General features: G+C 41.9%; 1 protein-coding gene across 1 annotated transcript in view; it reads right to left on the bottom strand.

The window, feature by feature from the left end:
* Positions 1-16,929, bottom strand: part of LOC140209410 (uncharacterized) — a 183,371-nt gene that overhangs the window by 15,848 nt on the left and 150,594 nt on the right. Inside the window, 2 exon segments of the mRNA XM_072277655.1 lie at positions 394-714; positions 1,709-2,029. Coding sequence (XP_072133756.1) covers positions 394-714; positions 1,709-2,029 — 642 coding nt within the window.

The raw sequence follows: 16,929 nt of genomic DNA, 5'->3' as shown, positions 1-16,929 counted from the left end.
TATCTCTTTCAGAATGCTGGGGTGCAGTCTATCTGGTCCAGGTGATTTATCTACTTGCAGACCTGTCCTTCCTTTTCATTTTATGAGTGTCACTGTCTCACAACTCAATGCCTATTCTGGCCTTTTCAAAGCACAAGCTGGAAGTATGAATGGAATTCTCTCAATTTGTCTGGAAGTGCAATTCCAACTATGTTTGAGATGCTCCACATCTTCATTGAGGAAGTGATGGATCTGACTGTTCACTACACCTTATTTCTACCCCAAGGTGTCTGCAAAGTGTAGCTTCTACAAATGCAAAGAAATACCGTACTCTCACTAGAAGTGTAAGAGCAGCAGTCACAGAGTAACAAAAAGAAATATTTAAATGTATCCTCCCTTGAAAGGAGGACTTACTGGTGCCATTGATTTCTGTCACATAACTACAGATCTCTCCGTTGTTGAAGACTGTCACATTAACCATTGCACTGGATCTTGCTCCAAGCCAATTCAAGGCACTGCAGTAATATTGATGGTGCTGCTGGTTGAAGGATTGACAATGTAGAGCTAGTTCATTGGTATCTGAGATCTTTGGATGCCCAGATGAGGTTTGTTCATACCATGTGTACTGAATGGGAAGGGATCCCTGGAGAGACTCACAGGAAACTGACATTGAGCCCCCGAGACGTGAGACATTTGCTGGTGACAGATATCGAAGCACAGGAACAGACACAGGATCTGTGGGAAAGAATTAAACAATCAGACACTGAATGAACATCTGAAAATCAAACACTCTTCTGCCACTTTATTAGACACACCTGTTCACCCGCTCATTAATCCAAATATCTAATTGGTCAATCATGTGGCAGCAATACAGTCCATTTAAGCATGCAGACAGAGTCAAGAAATTCTGTCTCTGTTTAGGCCAGACATCAGAATGAGGAAGAAAGGTGATCTAAAGTGACTTTGACCATGAAATACTTGTTGGGGCCAGATGGTGTAGTTAGATAATCTCAGAAACTACTGATCTTCTGGGATTTTCACCCACAACGGTCTCTAGAGGTTACAGAGAATGGTGTGAACAACATAAATAAAACATCCAGTGAGCAGCAATTTTGTGAACAAAAAATACCTTGTTAATGAGAGAGGTCAGAGGAGAAATGCCGGACTGGTTCAAGCTGACAGAAACTGACAGGAATTCAAATAACCGTGTGTTATGACAGTGGTGTGCTGAAGAGCATCTGAAAATACAACATATTGAACCTTGAAGTGGATGGGACACAGAAGCAGAAGACCAAGAACATCCAATCATTGGCCACTTTATTAGGTATAGGAGGTACCAAATAAAGTGGCCCCTTCTTGTTTAAAGACAGTGATGTGAGATATCTGTCACATGTTTGGTGTCTTTCAGGAGAAAATGATATTGTGACTGGGTTTATGTGAGGGATGGACAGGATGGGGACAAAGATCAGGAGACATTTACTTTACTTGTAGATGTAAATTAAATCTCCCATTGAAAACTAGTCTTATAATTCCACAGTAATGTGAGATATCTGTTTGGTGGCTTTCAGGAGATAATTAATTTGTGACTGGGTTCAATGACCTACCATAAAGAAGTGAACATTTGGCACTGATGTGAATGCAGAGATAGTGAGGGATTGACAATGCTTGGACAAAGATCAAGAGACACTTACTTTATGGAAGGCACAAAGTCAATCCCTGAGAAACCTACCATCAGATACTTGTAGATGTACACTAGATCTCGTATCGACACCTGCTGTTGTAATTCCACAGCTGTACCACCCTGTATCTCCAGAGCGAAGATCCTCCATAGTAACAGTAAATATTCTCTGTTCTGGGTTATCTGTGATTGACACTCGTCCACTCTGTCTGTGTTGCCCATTTGTTTCCACTAAAGCTGAACAGTGACGAGTCCATCCATGGCACCAATACTTTGTGTGTGAGCGGTACTTTTCTTCATAGTGACAATCGACTGTGATCGCTCTTCCGACGACTCCTCTTACATATTTCTCTGCCCACAATGCACCTGAAACTGAGGGAGATATTTTCAGATTTGACAGGAACAATTCAATGCAAACAAATATTTTTGAACATGATGGTAAAAACATGTCCAGGTCATGTCCAACACATGTGGTCCATGACGCCACAGCCAATGATTTTGGCATGAAGTGCGGTCAGTGCTGTTACTGTGTCAGCTGTGTCAGTGCTCTCTCCCCTGTGTCAGTACATTGTGGGTTCACTTTCCACTCCAGAGTCCTGAGCAGAAACCCAGAGCTGACCTTCCAGTGCAGTATTGAGGGACAGCGCAGTGTTGAGCTTTCCATTTACTTCAGGATATTTCAGCCTTTGAAATGTCGACAAAGATCCCAGCTGTTTCATTTGGGATGCATCTGCATCTCAGATTCCAGGGAACTCCAGGATTCAGATGTGGTTGATGGGATCTCTTGAGGTGAATGTCCTGACTTCCTCCCCACTTACAGACAAATTTATAAACTGCAGAAAGAAACCCTTCATAGTGCCCGAAACTGTGCCTTCTGATTCCAAAGGAAATATTATATTTTGTACCTGTCAAATACTTGTATGTGCAGTTAGAAGGTGCTGCAACAAAGGTTGTTACTTTAGTATGCAGAAATCCAGTTTAATTTCAAATTCTGTAAAAATATATTGTATGTTTCGATCAAATTTATTAATTATATCTGGAATTAAAAACCACATATTGATAATGATAATGACGAATTGCCAGATTGCAGAATTCCATCTGGATTAGAAAGTCCTTGAAGGAGAGAAATCTTTTCATCTCTACCCACCCTAGTTTACCTTGGACTCCAGTTCCAGTAATATTCTTTACTGATTGCCCCACTGACCCAGGAAAGACAATGATTTCAAGACAATAAAGTCAATTGTCATAGTGATTCTTACAGAGGAAGATCAGATTCCAGCAATGGAAGACCTGATGTTTCCACTTAACAGCCTCAAGGGGATTTCTCCATCTGGATGTATTCTTCCCTCACCTGCACGACTCCCCTTTTCTCCTGATCTGTTTCAACCTCTCACCAGCCTCCAAAGGCCACCCCTTTTCTTCCCCATTCCATTTGCATGTTGTGCTTCACCTCTCCTCAGTCCTGAACCACCTAATGGACCCAGTCTCACACCTCCTCCTGTCCTATTTACTTTATCTCATTCTCCACTCACACTTGATGCAGGGTCTCGATCCAAACCATTGACATTTCTCCTCCCCTTGACAGGTGCAGCTTGACCCGTTGAATTCCGAACTCCAGTTTCTGACATCTTTAGTGTCGACGGGTATTCGAGCATTGTTGTGGGAACGGTGTACAACTCTCAAACCAACATTGATTTTGCAAATATCCAGAGCTGTCTGTAAATCACAGGGGAGGAAACCAATCCAAACAAGCAAAGTCCACAGCATTTTATTCACAGAGACCTGTCTGTCCTCAAATGATGACCAGGCAGCATATATGGAACAGAGTATAGTCAACGTTTTGGGCCAAGACCCTTCATCAGGACTGAAGAAAAAAGATGAGGAATCAGAGATAAAAGTTGGGGTGAGGGGAGGAAGAAACACAAGATGGTAGGTGAAACTGGGGGAGGGGGGATGTGTGAAATGAAGAGCTGGGAAGTTGTTTGGTGAAACCTATAAAGGGCTGGAGAAGGGAGAATCTAATAGGAGACGATAGAAGGCCATGGAAGAAAAAAAGGGGGAAGAGCACCAGAGGGAGATGATGGGCAGGTAAGGAGATAAGTTGAGAAGGGAAAGGGGAATTGGGAATGGTGAAAGGGGCAGGGCAATACTGGAAGCTGGAGAAATCGATGTTCATGCCGTCAGGTTGGAGGCCACACAGATGGATTATAAAGTGTTGTTCCTCTAATCTAAGTGTAGCCTAATTACGACAGTGGAGGACGCCATGGATTGACGTGTCAGAATGGGAATGAGAAGTAGAAGTAAAACAGGCGGCCACTGGGAGATCCCACTTTTTCTGCCAGACGGAGTATAGGTGCTCGGCGAGGCAGTCTCCCAACCTATGTCAGGTCACACCAATATACAGGAGGCTGCACCTGGAGCACCGGATTCAGTTGATGGCCCCAACAGATTCACAGGTAAAGTGTTGCCTTACCTGGAAGGGCTGTTTGGGGCCCTGAATGGTGGTGAAGGAGGAACTGCAGGGGCAGGTGAGGCGTTTGTTCTTGTTGCAAGGATAAGTGCCAGGAGGGAGATCAGTGGAGAGGGATGGATGGATAAGGGAGTTACGTAGGAAGCAGTTGCTGTGGAAAGCAGAAAGTGGGGGAGGGGGAAAGATGTGCATGGTGGTGAGATTCCACTGGAGGTGGTGGAAGTTACAGAGACCTCTGTGCTGGACATGGAAGCTGGTGGGTGGTAAGCCTTGAGTCTCCATGTCCAGCACATAATTCTTCAGAACTTCTGACATCTCCAACGGAATCCCACCACTAGGCACATATTGCCCTCCCCACTTTCTGACAAAGTCCTATAGATGCACAGTGGACAGTACGCTTATTGACTGCATCATGGCATGGTATGAAAATATCATCCCTTGAACGGAAAAACCACAAAAGATAGTGCATACAGCCCTGTCCATCACTGGTAAACTCCTCTTCATTGCTGAGCACATTGCTGTACTAAAAACAGCATCCATCATCCAGGCCATGCTCTCCTCTTGCTGTTGCCATCAGGAAGCAGGTACAAGAGCCTCACGTCCCACACCACCAGGTTCAGGAACAGATTCTGAACCAGAGTTGATAATTTCACCTATCACTGAACTGACTTCACAACCTATGGGCTCAATTTTAAGGACTCTACAACTCACGTTCTGAAATAGTATTTATTCCTTATTTACCTATCATTGTTATTATTATTTTGTTTTCTTTTGGTATTTGCATAATTGTTTGTCTTTTACACATTTGTTGTTTGTCTGTCTTTGTTCATGGGTACTTTTTCTTTTTGTAAGAATAGCAGAATGAACAGGATAAGAACAAACAGACAGGGTCATCAAGGGTGAAGTAAAATCCGTATCTTATAATAGAAAAAATGAATAGAGAAATGGGTTATATTGCTGTATCAAGGTTAACCAAACTCTTATGTCCATAATTGTCCTTCAAAGTCTCAGGGGACCTTAAGATCCATGACTTTAAAGTCCATTCTGCAGGTTCCTTCATAGGAAAAAATAAAACAAAGTTCTTCATACCAAATAAGTGCACAATGATGAAGTCATTTCAGGTTCAACTAAAATGTCCAATTTTCCTAGTATCTTTCAAATTTTTTCGTGGCATGTCTCAGAAAGAAAGTCAATCGTTCCATAACATAACTTTCTTGAACTTTTTCTATCCATTCCAGGACTGTAGGAGACTCTTTGCTTAGCCATTTCCTGGTAATCGCTTTCTTACTGGCTGCTAGTAGTATTTGTAACAAATCCCTTTCATGTTTTTTGAGCCCATTTGGTACATTACCGAAATAAATAATGTTAAAGTCAAAATTAATCTCTGGGATGATTATTGACCTTATCTTTTTTACCACATCTAACCAACAAGACAAACTCTTGGACACTCCCAGAAAATATGAAAATGATCAGCAAACACATTCTCCAATATTGACCTTGTTCAGGTCTGTTAATTTGTAACTTTATTTTTGGCGTTATGAAAAATCTTAAGGTATTTTTCCAGGTGAATTCCCTCCACAGACCTGAGCTTGAAGTAATTGAATGTGTTCTGCATATGTTTAACCAATCATTTTCTGTCAATTTTATATTGGCTTCTTTCTCCCATTTTGATTTAACATACATTGTGGAGAGATTGTAAAATCGAGTAAATCCTGGTTATCAGTTTCTTTTTAATATTACCTTTATACAAATCAATGAATATATTAACCGGACTTAACCCCTTCTCTCCAATAGTTTTAATATTTTTATTAAAATATTGTCTTAGTTGAAGATATCTAAAGAAGTCTTGTTTCTCTAAGTGATATGTTTCTGTGAGTTGTTGAAAGGACTCCAAACCCTTGATGGAGGATATTGTACAGAATAAGGAGATTCCCTTGCTTGTCCAATGTGTAAATCTTTCATCCAATTGTGCTGGGATAAATTCTGTGTCATGTGCCACTCAACGCAGTATTCTTACATTTCTTTCAAATTTTGGGTCTTTAAATTCTTTATACCAGATGCTTAGAGGGACTGTTGTCCACAGAGTCAATTTGATTAAATGCTTCTTTTGGAGTGTTTTATCCCCTGGTATAGATTGGAGAGGGATATTTATTAGACTTTGTTCTAAATCCTTCCACTTTGCCTCACAATGAGGGTCACACCAGCAGACCAGACTGCGCAGCTGTGCTGCTCTATAATAATCTTCAAAGCAAGGCACAGCAAATCCTCCTTTATCCTTATGCAGCTGTAATGTCTGAAATCTAATTATTGTTTTCTGTTTTCCCCAAATAAATGTTGAAATCATTCTTTTCCATTCATTAAATTGCTTAAAAGGTACTTCAACAGGCAATAACTGAAAAAGAAAGAGCAATCTAGATAATACATTCATCTTTATGGCTTCTATTTGATTATACATATGAATTGGCAGCAATGACCATCTATTTAAGTCTTCCTTAATATCAGCTGTTATAGGAATATGATTATTTTCGTACATAGTAGATAAGTCTTCAGGTATTTGCACTCCTAGGTACTTAATAATATTACCTTTCCATTTGAATTTACTCATTCTTTAAATGTTTCCTTGTGGTTCATAATTAAAATTTAAAGTTTGGGTTTTAAATAAATTTAATTTATAGCCAGAGTAGGAATCGAATTCTTTCAGAAGGGATAAAAATTTTGGGCAAACCTGCACTGGGGACTGGTAAGAGTCACGAGAATGTCATCCGCATATGGACAAATCTTATATTCTGTATCTCTGATCAGTACACCTGTTATAATCTTGTCTTCTCTAACTGCCTGGGCCAATGGCTCAATAAAAAGAGTGAAAAGCATGGGGCTTAGGGGGCACCCTTGTCGACATCCCCTTTCAAGAGATATTCTTTTAGATAAATTCCCATTTATTTTAATTCTGGCTGTAGGGGAAGAATATAAAGATTTCAGACATCCAACTACCTGATTATTAAAGCCAAACCGCTTAAGTACCAGGTAGAGATATTCCCATCGTACCGAGTCAAAGGCCTTTTCAGCATCAAGGCTAATTACTACAGATTCCAGGTTGTAGGAGGGGAGGAGAAGATGGCAGCGCGATGCAGCGCTCGCAGCCGCTCTGAATTGATAGCGTATTTGTGATGTAGGATGCCGTGCACGTTCCTGATTTGATGGAGACAGCCGTGAGAAGCACCGAGGAACATCTGGAGAAACTTCTGTAATGTCTGCTTCGCTGCTGCTGTGCGATCGAGAATCTCCGGAGGAGAAGGCCCCAGATCCTCGGCTTTGCCTATTGCCTGTTGAAGGGGCCGGGGTCCAAGCACTCGGCAGAGATGGTGCTCGCTGTTGGAGAGCTGGTCGGAGGCTCAGAGTTTTCGGACGGACTCAGAGTTGGACTGTGGTAAGGACGTTAAGAAATTAGATATGTCTGCTAACTCTGCAGCTTTGGGTTGAGCGTATAACATTGTGCAGTACGTTTCCAAAGATTTTTGAATATCTTCCAATTTGTGAAGCATCTTATTAGTCAGGGTGTCATTCACCCTATGTATAGATCTCTCAGCCTGTTGTTTACGTACTCTCCATGCAAGTAATTTCTTAGATTTCGGACCATTCTCATAGAAATTTTGTTTAACAAACTTAGCTCTCTTCTCAACTTCACTTTCATAAATATTATAGAGTTCATTTTGTATCCAGAATTTGACTCAAGACATTACTGTCATTATACTCCATATGCTTACTCTCCAAAAATTGTAATTTTTCACTAAGATCCTTGATTTGTTTGTCTCTTTCCTTTTTCTTCTGAGCTGACTACTTTATGAGTTTACCCCTAATAACAGCTTTTGCAGCATCCCACAGAGTGCTGGGGGACACCGCTCCTTATCATTATATATCATATAATCTTCAAACTCTTTTTTTAGGTAGTTTAAACATAGGGGTTCATTCAAAAGACTTGTATTAAGTCCCACAAGGTATCTTTGCATTTGTTGTCCAAATGTAATGTTAAGTAAACCCCTGTGTGGTCAGCGTTGTCTCTTACCCCTATATCGCATTTTACAATCCTTTGTCTCTCTGAATTGAACATAAAAAAAATTAATTCTTGAGCACACGGAGTGGGTGTGAGAAAAAAAGGTGAATGGTTTATCAAGTGGGTGTAACTCACTCCATATATCTATCATGCCTATTTCTTTGAGCAGTTTCTTGACGTGTAATTTTTCTGGGTTTATCTTTTTTGTTCTATTTGAGGAGCCCAGGGAAGGATGTAATTGAATATTCCAGTTCCCCCCACACATTACCACACCAGATGTTTCCATAGATATCATATTAAAAACCATCTTAATCAACTGTTTATCATTTCCTGGTGGTCTGTAAACATTCAGTAGTGTAAATTCTTTATGATCAATAAAACCCTTCACCAGTAAATAACACCCTTCTTTGTCTGTAATCTGCGAGAAAAACCGGAAATTTACTTTATTTGAGATTAATATTGCAACTCCCCTTGTATTTCTCCTCTCAAAAGAAGAGTAAGAACAATTTTTAAATCTCATTTTGCGTAACTTCTCATGTTCAATCTTTGAAAGGTGAGTTTCTTGCCAAAAAATTATATCTTGGTTTTCTCTCTTCATTTTAGCTATAGCCTTACTCCTTTTGATTGGGTTCTGTAACCCATTCATATTAAGGGTGATTACTCTGTATTCTTGTTATGGCATTCCACACCAATAAAAAAGGGTTTATATAAATAGTTAAATATCCCTAGATGACCTAAACAAATGAACTTCTGTCTGTACAACACACTAACATTTAACATATAAGCAAGACATATAACATCTGTGACTTCCATCCTTGAAGTTTAAACTAAACTTCTAAGTCGGGGGTGGAGGGGGGAGCCCTTAAACCCGAAGGGGCACCTCCTAGTGCAGGTTGATGCCTCTGAATAATTGAAATCAGGACTGTGTACAAACAAAAACAGAAATCAAACATCAGCTCCCAGGTTTGTGGTCAGTTATAGTAATAAGAGCTTACAGAGGAAAGATTGTTTATGTTCTATTTTTAAGTTCTTAATACAAAGTCAATTATAGTTTGGTGTTAAGGTACATCAAGTCAAGTCAAGTCAAGTCATCACTTTTTATTGTCACTTCAACCATAACTGCTGGTACAAAACATAGTAAAAATGAGACAATGTTTTCTAGGACCATGGTACTACATGAAACAACACAAAAACTACACTGAACTATGTAAGAAAAAACACAAAAACTACACTAGACTACAGACCTATCCAGGACTGCATAAAGTGCACAAAACAGTGCAGGCACTACAATAAATAATAATTAATAATAAACAAGACAGTAGGCACAGTAGAGGGCAGTAGGTTCGTGTCAAGCCACGCTCTGGGTATTGAGGAGTCTGATGGCTTGGGGGAAGAAACTGTTACATATTCTGGTCGTGAGAGCCCGAATGCTTCGGTGCCTTTTTCCAGGTGGCAGGAGGGAGAAGAGTTTATACGGGGGGTGCGTGGGGTCCTTCATAATGCTGTTTGCTTTGCGGATACAGCGTGTGGTGTAAATGTCTGTGATGGTGGGAAGAGAGACCCCAATAATCTTCTCAGCTGACCGACCTGGCTGATGGATATTTTATCACTATACCTTTAAGAGCTCTCACGCAGTATCTTTGTTGCGTTGAAATTCCTTTAGCTTGTCCTGGATGCTTTTCAGATGTGTTTCTCGGTCCCAGCGGGATTTTGTAGAAGCTGCCGCCCAGGAAAGTTGTCTCAGTTTCGTGTGGCCGTGCCTTCCACGGAAGCCACGATTCAGGGACAGTCCGGGAAAAATTCCTCTGTTCTTCAAGTCTTCTGTCGCCTACGATGCGTTATTGCAGATGACTTGTCCAGTGTCAAAAAACACTTGAAGTTTGGCTGGGTAAAGAGTCTGGAACCGGAGCCCCTTTTCTTTAAGCGTCTTTCTGATGGTGGAGTAAGCTATTCTTTTCATAAGTATTTCGGTCGGGTAGCCTTGATCAAAAAATACTCTTTTCCCGTCGTAATAAATCTCTCGTTTTTTCCAAGCAGAGCGAAGCACCAACTCTTTAATTTTATACTCCAGAAAGTAGATAACCACGGACCTTGGGTTGGAACCTTGTGGTGGTTTGAATCCAAGAGATCAATGGCAGCGTTGTCTGCTGAGGGCGGCATCGGGAAGGAACAACTCTATTTTAATACATTTTTCCAGAAACTCCTGTATGTTGTCTCTTTCCACCCACTCGGAATTTCCGTCCATATGTATGTTATTCCTCCGTGAACGCACCTCCAGGTCCATTAGTCAAGCTTGAATGATCTCCTGAAGTTCCAGTGTGTGGAAATGAACCTCCCTGGCTTCGGCATTCCATTCCTCCACTTCTGCCACCCTTTGCTCCATATCCTCAACTCTACCCGTTATTTCTTTTAAATCACCAACAATAGCATTCAGCTTCTGGTTAATTTCTTCTCTGAAAATCCACCAGTTTCTTCTTCAGAAAACCCAAGGTATCACTCAGTTCTTTTATCATGTCCGACCGAAGCGTCTCTATTTTGGCCATGATGTTATCATGAACAGCCTCTGTATCCTTGTGTTCAGCTCGATTGCTCGAGCCGTCGTCAGTGTCCTCGCCGTCAGTCGGTATTTTATACCTTTTCTTTGGGTTTTGTTGCGGTTTTCCTCATCTTTCTTTTGTTTCCCCCTTTCATGCTACAAGACACTATTTTCTATTTAAATAACCGTTCATTATTTAGGGGGAAATAAGACCAGCTGGGAGCCCTTACTGATTATGCTACTGGCTGTACCTGCGCCATACCGGAAGTCCGTTCATGGGTACTTTTTCATTGATACTGTTGTGTTACTTTGTATTCACTGTGAATGAATGCCCAAAAGTAAATGAATGTAAGGATAGTATATGGTGACAAATGTAGTATGTACTTTAATAATAAATTTAAGTTTCTTTTCTGAGAATGATGCAACAATTTGATCAACATAACATTAAAAATGATTGAAATTGGGTACATTTCCAGTCAATATTCAAAGGTCTTAAAAATGATTGAACAATGGAATTAAAAGTTGGACATTGACAAAATGAGTGGTTACAGCTTGATGCAGCTTGCAATGGTCAGTGGAGTGTGAATCTGCAAATAGAAGTTGCTACTTCTCTTCGAGTTGACATGTGACTGTAACCCGTGGATGTACAATTAGCCTCTCAGCGGCTACATGAAGGGAGCTACAGTATCTCTGCTATCTCCTCCGCTTCCAGACACACTTTTCCACTGTCACACTTGATTGGTTCTATTCTCTCATGTCCTATCCTTTTGCTCTTCACATACTTGTAAAATGCCTTGGGGTTTTCCTTAATCCTGCTCGCCAAGGCCCTCTCATGGCCCCTTCTGGCTCTCCTAATTTCCTCCTTCCTGCTAGTCTTATAATTTTCTAGATCTCTATCATTACCTAGTTTTTTGAATCTTTCGTAAGCTTTTCTTTTCTTCTTGACTATATTTTCTGCTGCCTTTGTACACCACAGATCCTGTACCCTACCATCTTTTCCCTGTCATTGGAACAAACAATGCAGAACGTCACACAAATATCCCCTGAACATTTGCCACATTTCTGCTGTACATTTCCCTAAGAACATCTGTTCCCAATTTATGCTTCCAAGTTCCTGCCTGATAGCTTCATATTTCCCCTTACTCCAATTAAATGCTTTCTGAACTTGTCTGTTCCTATCTCTCTCCAATGCTATGGTAAAGGAGATAGAATTAAGATCATTATCTCCAAAAATCTCTGCCACTGAGAGACCTGACACCTGACCAGGTTCTTTTCCCAATACCAGATCAAGTACAGCCTCTCCTCTTGTAGGCACATCTACAAATTGTATCAGAAAACCTTCCTGAACACACCTAACAAACTTCACCCCAACTAAACCCCTTGCTCTAGGGAGATGCCCATCAATAGTTGGGAAATTAAGATCTCCCACCACGACAACCCTCTTGTTATTACACCTTTCCAGAATCTGTCTCCCTAAGTGCTCCTTGATGTCCATGTTACTATTGGGTGGTCTATAAAAAACACCCAGTTGAGTTATTGACCCCTTCCTGTTCCTAATTTCCACCCACAGAGACTCAATGGACAATCCCTCCATAACTTCCTCCTTTTCTGCAGCTGTGACACTATCTCTGATCAGCAGTGCCACACCCCCACCTCTTTTGCCTCCCTCCCTTTCATTCTAAAACATCTAAAGCCTGGCACTCTAAGTAACCATTCCTGCCTCTGAGCCATCCAAGTTCCTGTAATGGCCACAACAGCATAACTCCAAGTACTGATCCACGCTCTAAGCTCATATGTTTTGTTCATGATGCCTTTTGCATTCAAATAGACACATCTCAAGCCATCGGACTGAACACATCCCTTCTCTATAACCTGCCTATCCTCCCTCTCACACTGTCTACAAGCTTTCTCAATTTGTCAGACAACTGTCCCTTCTTCTGTCCCTTCAGTTTGGTTCCCACCCCCCCAGCAACTTTTGTTTAAACTCTCACCAATAGACTTAGCAATCCTTCCTGCCAGGATATTGTTCCCCATCGGATTCAAGTGCAACCTGTCCATTTTGTACAGTGCACACCTGCCTCAAAAGAGCTCCCAATGATTCAGAAATCTGAATCCCTGCCCTCTGCTCCAATCCCTCGGCTATGCATTTATCCTCTGCCTCACTCTATTGCTATACTCACTGTCGTGTGGCACAGGTAGTAATGCCAAGATCACTACATTTGAGGTCCTGCTTCTCAGCTTCTTTCCTAACTCCCTGTAGACTGTTTTCAAGACTCCCTCCCTTTTCCTTCCTCTGTCATTGGTACCAATATGTACCATGACCTCTGGTTATTCACTTTCCCGCTTCAGGGTATCCTGGACGTGATCAGAAACATCCCAGACCCTGGACCTAGGAGGCAAATTACCATCCATGTGTCTTTCCTGCATCCAGAGAATCTCCTGTCTGACCCCCAACTATAAAGTCCTCTATCACTGCCGCCATCCTCTTCCTTTCCCTATCCTTCTGAGCCACAGGGCTAGACTCTGTGCCAGAGGCAAGGCCACTGTTGCTTCCCTCCGTTAGGTCATTCCCCCCCCCCCCCCCAACAGTACTGAAACAGAAGCACTTATTGTTAAGAGAGACAGACACAGGGATACTCTCAAGTATCTGACTCTTGCCCTTCCCTCTCCTAACTGTTACCACTTAAATGTCTCCCGAGGCCCCAGTGTGACTACTTGCCTATAGCTCCTCTGTATCACCTCCTCATTTTCCCTGACCAGGCAAAGATCATTGAGCTGCACCTCCAGTTCCCTAACTCGCATCCTAAGGAGCTGCAGCTCGACGCATGTGGCGCAGATGTGGCCATCCGGAAGGCTGGGAGTCTCCTGGACATCCCACATCTGACATCCAGTACAGAACACCAGCCACACAGAGATACTTCTTATTCCACCCAAGTAACTTACCTTGCTTCAACTCCTTATTGCATAAGCCCATTGAGCCAAAGCCCTCCTACTCTGTCTCCCTCTACTCTGTGCCCACTCTATAAAGCTGTCATCGCAAATATAAGCAGGTGAAACTCCTCTTCAGCCACTCTAAAGGCTCCACATACTTCCTGTTATGCAGCAACCAGAACTACCCACATTCTCCAAATATGGCTAGAGCAAAGTTTTATACAGCCACTACATGCTTTCCTGACATTTTTTTGTCTTAAGTCCAGACTGCAGCCTGTTCTACCACTGACATTACATCTGTTGGCGTTGCCACCTTCAAGAAGTTATAGATTTGCACTCCAGGGTGTGTACATCCTTCTGGACCTATCTTGGTGATAATTCAGTCAAATCTGTTTTGGAGAACTTGCCACTGAGGAAATAACAAAGCAGGACACAGATGTGATGTAGAAGGAGCTTTTCATGTGTACTCAGCATCCAACACTTGGCTTTATTCCCTCTAAAGGCTCTGTCAGTTCCTTGAAGCAAACTTTAAAACTCACCTCTTCTGAAATATATTCCATTGGTCAGTGCAATTTCAAGAACTATGATGGGATTTCACTTTACTTCAGTTCAATGTTGGGGGAGGGGGGACAGCTGATTGGAATTACACATTCATGCACTGTGGTGATATGGATTTTATCACAGTGGTAAAATCCATATCAGCTCTGTTCTTGAGTCAAATCAAATCCATTTTGACATGAAATGGTCTGTGTGAGTCACTTAAGTATTTCTCACAGAATGATACCGGACAAAAATTGAAGAGGTCACATATACAGTATCTATCTCCCCCTATAGACACCCTTACCTCTAATCTACATCCCTTCACTCACCTTCTCAGCTAATAAAAGTTACCACTTCCACAATACATGAACACAACAAATTCTGCAGATACTGGAATTCCAAAGCAATGTACACAAAATGTTGGAGGAGCTCAGCAGTTGAGAGCATCTATGGAAGTGAATAAACAGTCGATGTTTTGGGCCAAGACTTTTCTTCAGGACTGGGCAGGAACGGGGAAAGACAGCAGAATAAAATGCAGGGGGGAGGAGGGAAAGAAGATATCTCGAAGGTGATAGGTGAAACCAGGTGAATAGGAAAAACAAAGGTCTGGAGAGGAAGGGATCTGATTGAAAAAGAGAGTGGACCCATAAGAGGAAGAGGAGTGGGAGAGAACCCGGGGGGAGGTGATAAGCATCTGAGAAGAGCTAAGAGGCCATATTGAGGTATAGAAGAAGTGGTGAGGTAGAGTGAGTTTTTTCACAATATATCACAATATTTCATGATAATCCAGTTCTGAAAAAGTGTCTCTGCCTAAAACCTTAACTGCTTTTTCCTTTCCATAGATACTGCATGACTGGCTGAATTCCATCAGCATTTTTTGTCTGTTGCTCTGGGTTTCCAGCATCTATAGATTCTCTTGGGTTTGTAAATCTACCTTATCACTGTTTACCTGGTTAGAACTTTAGATGTTATTCGAAGTGGGATCTATCCAGTTTGTGCTGTGTGATTCTCTGCAGCAGATAAAATCCCAGTACAAGGGATAACAGTTGCCATGAATTTACACATATTGGAGAAGTAATGCATTCTGTCTAACTGTTCCATGATGATTTCATTGTAGTGTGAAAGCTGATGTGATCTGAAAAATAGTTTATTTATATTCGCTCAAAACTTGAGGGCAATGTCAAAGTACTATATATGCAGAAAATGTTAAACCCCAAAATAATCCTCACACATTCTGGTTTCGTAACTTAGCAAAAAAGAAAACTGACATATGTAACCAGAATTTCCTGTCAATAAAAATAACCAGTTTCACTTCTGTTTTTCTGGTCAGGATCATAGAATTTACAACGTAGGAGGCTGTTCAGCCCTCTATTCAGTACTGGTCGAAAAAGCACTCAATGTTCTGGTCTTCCCTGGGTCCTTTGCCTGGCAGGTGACGGCTCTTCAAATACACCTTCCAGGCTCTGTTTTCGTACTGAAGGTCCTGCCTCTACAAACCCTTCAGGAAGTGAGATCCAGAACTGCACCACTTCCTCACTTCTCGGTGGATTGTCACCTTGTCATGTTGGAGAGACTTGTGAGTGATGTTGTCCAGGGGGTAGCTCCTGGTCTGGTCTCCGTTGGTGGAAAATTCAATGGGGGGTTGCAGACAACAAGGGATCCAAGGAAGACCTCAAAGGTGCAACTAGTGGAAGATGATGACATCACAACGGCAGAGATGGTGGAGGAAGGCGGCAGTAGTGAAGGGTCCATCAGTCATCTTGCATTCCATGCTATTGGACCCAAACCGAAATCTGTCAAGGACCAAGTTGTGGCTGGCCATGCATCAGCCTCCCTACATTAAACAAGATCCTGCACAGGTGTCCTCCATTAAGGAAATCCACCATGTCATGTCAGATTGACACAGCAAGTGGTGTAGGGGTCAGAATTGTGATGATGTGGATCCTGCAGCCACCTGAGGACCCACCAATAGACATACATGAGTCGAGTGATTATGTTACTACTACTGCTCCCTGGGAGAAAAGTGTTCTCCTCATTCCCCCTCTAATCCTAACAACAGATAACTTTTAACCCAGGACCCCTACTTTTAACACCTCATCTAAGTGATCACAATTATTCCTGTTCAAACTTTTGATGCTCTTTATAATTTTTCACAAGTCAATTAAGTCTCCTCTTTGCCTCTTTAGTTTCAGACAAATTAACCCCAGCCAATCCAATCAATCCAATGGGTGAAGCACTCATTCCCAGGCAGCAGTCTCCCCAATGCATTCTTGTCTTTCTGGTAATGTGGTGACCACAAATGACCACAGTGTTCAAGCCATGGGCATAACCACACTTCCCCTATATCCTTGGAATGTGCATATCAAGGAAGCTGTTTTGTCTGCCTTTCTAATCACCTTATCTACATCTTCAGTCACACTCAATGATCAGTGATCAAACTCAACAAGGTCCAACATCATCCTCACATTCCTCAATATCCTTGTATTTGCTTATCCATTAATACACTGGTGGTGGGGTGGAGATTCCTCTCCACCAAAGGAAGTGTAAGAAGCGCCTTACCTCTGGTACCCTGTGGAGGTCACCCTTGGGCAAGGTGTAGCACCTGCTCAGTAACCCTCAGTCAGGGTCACGTGAAGCCATGGGAGCTGGTGGTGGATGGTCATATCAGCAGCTGGAGCATATCATGAATCCTGATTCTGCAACCACTGACACCAGTCAGACAAACTCTGGATGGGGTGTGACTG

Source organism: Mobula birostris, chromosome 14 (genome assembly GCF_030028105.1).
Source record: "Mobula birostris isolate sMobBir1 chromosome 14, sMobBir1.hap1, whole genome shotgun sequence".
Taxonomy (NCBI): Eukaryota; Metazoa; Chordata; class Chondrichthyes; order Myliobatiformes; family Myliobatidae; genus Mobula; species Mobula birostris.
Note: the sequence above shows the minus strand (reverse complement) of the source record. Positions and strands in the feature narration are given on the sequence as shown.